This window comes from Macrobrachium nipponense, chromosome 16 (genome assembly GCF_015104395.2).
Source record: "Macrobrachium nipponense isolate FS-2020 chromosome 16, ASM1510439v2, whole genome shotgun sequence".
Taxonomy (NCBI): Eukaryota; Metazoa; Arthropoda; class Malacostraca; order Decapoda; family Palaemonidae; genus Macrobrachium; species Macrobrachium nipponense.
The window spans coordinates 12,467,800-12,475,299 of NC_087209.1; the positions used below are offsets into that span (position 1 = coordinate 12,467,800).

At 35.5% G+C, this 7,500-nt stretch overlaps 1 protein-coding gene across 1 annotated transcript in view; it reads right to left on the minus strand.

Annotated features, from left to right (window-relative positions):
* Window positions 1-4,966: 4,966 nt before the first annotated feature.
* The window catches only part of LOC135195575 (octopamine receptor beta-2R-like), a gene marked incomplete at its 5' end in the record, with an annotated part of 75,981 nt that continues 73,447 nt past the window's right edge, over window positions 4,967-7,500 (minus strand). The window contains 1 exon segment of the mRNA XM_064221876.1: window positions 4,967-7,500. This exon segment is cut by the window's right edge and continues 444 nt beyond it. Within this exon segment, the coding sequence (XP_064077946.1) occupies window positions 6,013-7,500 (1,488 nt within the window). The 3' untranslated portion in view covers window positions 4,967-6,012.

Below are 7,500 nucleotides of genomic sequence, written 5' to 3' on the forward strand. Positions count from 1 at the left end.
ATATATTTCTCGTACTGTTAAATATTAAACGTCTGCTTTGCATAAGCTTATGAGAAATTATATTTGCTATTAGAATAATTTTATTTGTAATAATAATAATGATTGGGAAAGGTGATGAAGAAGTCAAAGCTGGGAAAGATGAAAGTAAACTTAATATGAATAAGTAATTTAAACACTGGTAAATATTAAGTGGATATTTATTAATGGCTGCAATTTTAATATTACTGAACAAACGCAGTTAATTAAATGATAATAGTAAAATGCCCAAGTTTAACGGTTGCTGTTTCCGCAAAATGATATTTCTCTCCTTTAGGTAGATTTGTATTAGATAATCTCATTCGTTTCAGCTGAGAAGGGGGATAGATGATTACTGCTGTCATTGGAATATTTTATTTTTGTAAGAAGTTAAAAAAATCATGACGAGACCGAGACTGAATATTATGAAATGATTTATGGAATCAGTTATGCAAAGATGACCCGTAAAAAGTTGGAATGTCGATGAAAAGAATGTGCAGCTTTCGTAAAAATGACGTTTGAGGAATGTTATATCGCAGATGTGGAATGAGATATGACTGAACCATATCAAAGTTAATCGTTACACAGGAATGACGACTTCTTTGGGCTAGCAAAGGCTTGAGTTTCCCATACCACTTCCGGAAAGAAAACGGAGTGAGGTTGATCACAAGCAGTGTTAAGGGAAAAAAATAAAAAAATTCGAATTAGCAGTTAAAAACCACAGGTCATTTCGACAACGCAAATGGAACATTTTTGGAATGATGATATGATGATGACCTACAGAATGAATACAGTTACAGCCGTACAAATAAATAAAAAAAAAAGTCGAAGAGAAAGAAGAGGTATTTTTAAGATAAGTGTCGAGATGCACAGCTAAATCTGTATATTATATATTATAATTATGCATTTACGAAGTCGAAAGGCAGTTGGAAAAATAGAACGATTACACTTCACTTATTTGGCTAAGCTAAGATGATAACATCCTAGGAATGACTCGGTAGTTTCTTTTATATATTATATTTATAGATACTTTCACTTGTCTATATTTCTCACGACACCAGAATCGTTATCATTCTAAGACATCGTTACTCTCTAGAATGGAGAAGTTTGATTACTTAGCAGTTTTTGTTGGGATGACGACAGAACGGAGAGAACAGTTCACGAATCAAGGTCTTTTGTGAAAAAAAAAAAGCATTTTCATGCGTAGGGAGGAAGGACAAGAGATTTGGGACATGACAACATACGTCTTCCGGAGTCATAATCTGCCTGATAGCTCCGAAAGTAAACGGACAAGTAATCATTTTTACACATGCTCAGTTATTTAGATGATAAGTTAGTTTACATATTTATAATACTCGTTACATTACACATTCATAAAGCTTCTTGCGTCGCAGCATGACTGGTAATGGATTCGAAGTAATAAAATCGAAATAAAATTTGCATAACAAAATTTGTTTCACAAAGCATTGACGTATAAATTGTGTATAATTTATTCATATTGAAAAAAAAAATTTAACATATACAATATAAATATCATATGCCTTCTTAAAAAAATACAGGTGAAATACATCCAGTGTCAATCGTAATAAAGAAATACCATTTCAGTTAAGGGCCTAAGTGTTTGGCAAAATAATAAAAGAGATCGTTCACATACAATATTATTATTACTCGTATGTTTACATTACCTAGTTAACACAACTCCCAAGTGTTCTGTTTTCAAAACATGTTTTCCTTCCCAAAATATATATGTACATAAATATATATTGATATCCGTAATTCAGAAAGACGCCTCTGAGAACTTAAACCCAATTAGAGTAATTAACACTAATCAATGCACCTTAAATTAGGACTCTAATTACAAAAATTAATTTTCTGCTAAGGAAGACTTGCACGGGGGTTTTCATCTAGAGCTACGTGGAGCAAAAGAAAACATTTGAAGCTTTGGTGCATAAAGAGAAAGGCATATGGAGCACTCTGAAGGTCAAAGTTTAATACGAGAGAGAGAGAGAGAGAGAGAGAGAGAGAGAGAGAGAGAGAGAGAGATAACCATTACTGTAGTAGATTCACATCAACCGTACATGTGATGTCTAGGCCAGTCCCTTACGACGCTCTTGATTTGCTGTTGATAAGCCAATCACAGGGCTGGAAACTCTCAGTCTATCTCGAGAGTTCACATAGGCAGGATGTATGTTTCACCTCTCCTGAGGGATACTTTTGAAAGACGTATCCCTAAGGAGAAGTGGAACATACATCCTGCCTATGTGAGCTCTCGAGATAGACTGAGAGTTTCCAGCCCTGTGTTTGGCTTATCAACAGCCAATCAGGAGCGTAGTAAGGGACTGGCCTAGACATCAAATGCACGGTTGATGTGAATCTACTATGGGAAAGAAAGGTAATTAGCTTACGTTAGGAATAAAAATATAATATATTTCGTATTTTCTTCTTTAATAAGAAACTCTTATTTCAGTATGTATCATCACATTATTACTTTCATTCCTGTTAAATATGAAAACTCGTATTACCAATAAGTAGTGCTTGCGTTATGTATATGATCATTCATGAAAGTGATTTCAATTGTTCTCATCAATGATAGTTTAACTTTTCAGTTTGTATTAACATGCGATGGAAATGAAGCTATACGTGTATGCATATGTGTGTGTATATATATATATATATATATATATATATATATATATATATATATAATACATATATATGTATGGTATATATATATATATATATATATATATATATATATATATATATATATATATTATAAAAAATTTTAATAAAAAATATATATATATATATATGTATGTATGTATGTATATTTAATATATTATTATATATATATAATCAATATAATATATTTTATTATATATATATATATTTATTAATTATATATATAGATATTTATATATAAGATATATATACTGATATATATATATTATATATATATATATATATTATATATATATATATATATAAAAAGTATATATATTTCGATATATATATATATATATATAGGTATATATATAATAAAATTTTATTTATATTATAATATAATTTTTATTTTAATTAATTATATTATATATATTTTTTATAATTATAAATATAATTCTATAATATATTATATTTTATTTATTTTATAAATTTTAATTATTTGTCTATTTATATATTAATTTATATATATAATTATTATTTAAATGTATTATAATTAATTTATATAAATAAATATTAAAATTATTAATTTATTATATATAATATATTAATTTATATAATTTTTTTTTTGTATTATACATACCATATATACCACAACCCCATAATGGATAATGAATACTTAAAATCGTATATGCTAGGCATTATTTTCATACACGTTTACACACAATAAATTATCATAAGCATATCATAGTACATATGACTATGCTTACTGAATGTGAAATACTCCACTGAATGCACCATATGCCAACCCCTATTACACCACCCATGACATGATCAGTTGGAATCTACGAACTCTATGAGAAAAGTATTTAAAGCTTCTTTTTGTGTGTGTGATAAATGGCGAACCTTCTCTCTACAAGAGAAAAGCTAAGGAACATCAACTTACGCCTTCAATTCCTCAATACGTCATTGAAATTCATTATGCGTCAGTGTCAATATAAAGACTTTGATTCAGGTATGTCTACAATCACATCTCTTTATATTAATCGTGAATGGTTATTCTCAGTGACACGTCATCACAGATTGTATTCTATGATTATTATTTATACTTAATATTTTATTTATCATAACCTTGGAAATATCTTTATGTTGTCTGTAATCAGAGAGAGGTCGAAGTTCGACTTTGTTTTAAGCTGCTGTGCGTAATGGTCAGGAATGTTTTATTTTTATTTGTTCACTTTTTAGTCTACGTAGCGGTAACAATATCAAATGCTTCTGTGGTGAACAGCTACTTTATCTACTTTTCATTTGAGTTACTGAACAGGTTTACAAGTAAACGACACATCTCGGTGATTTCAGCGCATTGTTCCTAAACCGTTATACAATATATCTCTCTGGCAGACGCGATTGCGTCTTAGCATTACCTATGACATAATATACAGAATACAAATGAGAAAAATCCTTCATATTATGTTCTCCTCGAACCTTTATACAGTGAGCAAAACTTTGATATAGTACATGATAACATAGAAACTATAGTGGAGTGAGGAGGAAGATGAAAAAACTCTACAGCTAATTTTCTCCAGATTCTATCCTGAGGAAAATAGTATAGTAGATTGCAAGCGGCAGTCATTTGTTTTTATTTTTTATTTATACAGTTTTAACACCATCATCGGATCCTGTGTATGTGCGTTCGCGCGTGCACACACGCTGACGGTCGTACATCGTCAACATCAGAGTAATATCAGGAAGAACAGAGGCATAATAAACATCATCTTTGGTAAATCGAGTGACCTACACATTCTATTGGTTTATGTAATGGACAACTATCACATCAGTTTACTCACGTCAAGGCTTAACATTCTCGAAGTTTCTTTCCCCAGGTCATGGGGACAGGGACAGGGAATCAATGATCGACATCAATGACACTTTGTTTCACATCAATGACTTTCTGAGAAGAAGAAAGATGAATGGCCACATGAACGTCAGCACTGTTACTTTTTTTTTATTTATTGAAGAGAGGAAGTGTCACACTTATTAATCTACTTTGTTCTACATTCATACGCACAGACGTACACTGATAGAGTGTCTGTATTCTGCTCAAGGTCCTGATTGTTTTATTTTTTTTCGTACTTCTTTATATATATATATATATATAATATATTAATATATAATAATATATTATATATATATATATATATATAAATAGTATATATGTTATATATATATATATATATATATATATTATTAATTAATATATAATATAATATATATTATTATTATATATATATATATATAGATATCCCCGTATTTGATACGTGGAAATTTCTCCAACGGATCTTTTCGGTCTAGGATACATGGTGCTTTTATCAGGTCTGGATACATTCGTGATTTTAGGATCGTATGTTATTGCATTAGATTATTTCAATTTATTATTATCCGGCAGTAGTGTGAATCAGGCGACAAGGATGTCATTTGTGCGTAATTTCGAAGTATATTAATACAAGATTACACAATTCTTTGTAGCAATGATCAATTTTTTACATTTCTTCTAATGAAGGAGTCGAGAGGCCTTGAAAGCTGAAGAATTGTGTCTTGCTACAGAAAACTGGGTAATGCTACACTAATGTGCCGGGGATACTTCAAGAGCAGGATCCTTTTTCACTTTCTTTTTCTTGTTATCTTGATTACCGCATCTGCCTCTCACCTTTCCATGGATTCAAGAAGTCCTATTTCAGTGCTTCTCTGCAACAAGACCTCCGCCATCTTGAAAGATCAAAGACTGATGAAAGAACGCATAGAGGGAATTACATTCTTTGCTTTTTATTTCGGCATTATTAACAAGTAGAAGTATGTTTGTAAGCAAAACTCCGTAGTTATATTTCTGTGTAGGGACTAATTCAATAGATTTATTGCGTATAAGACTTTACTTTTATGTCATCAGATTGTCTAATAGTTTCATTGCAAGTTGCAAATTTCGAACAACGGTTTTTTTGTAAATTGAAATATTGAGTAAGACGATGATTGTGATTCGTTTATGCGGATTCCCTTTTTCTTGTTTATTTATTTACTGCATCGTAAGTTTCTCTGTGGTTTTGTTGATGTTCATAACTTACAGTGATCCTGAAATGTGTCAGTATGTATCTCCAACACCTGATTCATCATCATGTATCCTGCGTATTCGAACTAAGCTTTTTTGTTTCCTGGAAAGTATAGCATACAAATACTCTATGAAATAGACAGTTTCATAATAGATACACGGTTACAATCTTCAGCATGTGATTTTTTTGTTTTCATAATTGCAATTAGTTGTTTCCCTTAGAGAAACTATGTATGTCAGACGAAAGAGCCGGGCAGGCCGTCGTCACGTAAGCAGCATCTCAGCTGTCTAAGGGTCTTTCGGAAGGCCTCTCGGAAGTCGGCCCGGAAGTAAGCGTAAATAAAAGGATTCAGAGTCGAGTTGAAGTAGCCAATCCAGAAGAGGGTGGTCACCACGGCCTGGGGGCACGGGCATCCGTCCCCGCATATCGTCACCGCCACGTACCAGGTGAAGAAAGGCAGCCAGCAGAGAATGAAGGCGCCCATGATGATGCCCAGCGTTCGGGCAGCTTTGTGTTCCCTCCGCATCACCGGGTGGCTGGGCGTGGCGGTGCTGCTGCTGCAACCCCCGCCGCTGTACCCAGGCCCCGGCACGAGGTTCTCGTGCCTCCCGAAGGGTATCGGGCTGATCACCCTGACTGGAAGGCCCTTCCCTGTATGCCCGTTAATACTGCTGTTGCTGCCCCCGGAGAACTCCGCCTTGGGGCTAATTTCTATCTTTTCTATGATTTCCTCGTTCACCGAGAGGTCTGGACTGCCAGTCCTGGGACTGATTTCTTGGGAACTGGTGTGATCGTGGGGGATGGGTAAACTGAGTTGTCCCGTATCACTCACTACACTTTTACTAAACCTCCGGTCATTTGTACACAGGTTTTGGGAGCAGAAGTTGCTGGTTCGGTAGACGGGCAACATCCCCCCACTCCCCTGGTCGAGGCTGCTGCTGTCCGGTTTGGCGATTCGGGGCAGAGGACCCAGCTGGATGTCCTGCTGGCTCAGTCGTTTCGCTTTCGCCCTTTTCTTTATCCGAGGGACGCGGGTGATCCGCAGCGCTGCCAGGATTTGCTGGGCAGTGGAGGACGGAAACCCACGCTGGACGTTATTGATGGTACACGTACTATTGGTTCGACTCAAAATGGCCGCCTCCTGCTTCCTGGCCTCTTGGTAGATGCGGAAGTAGAGAATGACCATGACGGTGCAGGGGATCCAGAAGGAAAATGCCGACGATAAGATGGCATACACTTTATTCACTTCGAAGGTGCACATATCCGGCTGGAGCGACCGGATGCGAAGGTGGTCCTCCGTGGCATACCATCCGAGAAATATGGGCACGAAAGAGATGAGCGTCGGTGCCAACCACACGTTCGCCAGCATGAACAACACGGTCCTCTTAGTCATATACAACGGATACTCCAGCGGAGTTACTATGGCGTAGTAACGGTCAACACTGATGCAACACAGATGCAATATCGACACGGTTGAAAAGTACACATCGAAAGAGTTCCAGAGGTCGCACATAATGTAGCCGAAGAGCCACCTGCCCGATATCTCGACGGAGGCGTTGAAGGTCATGGCGCACGACGCCACCAGCATGTCGGCGATGGCCAGGGAGACCAGGAAGTAGTTGGTCAGGATCTGCAGCTTGTGGTGCATCCCGATGCTGATGATGACGAGGACGTTGCCCATGATGGACACGATGATGATGCTGCCCATCAGCGTCGACTTGAT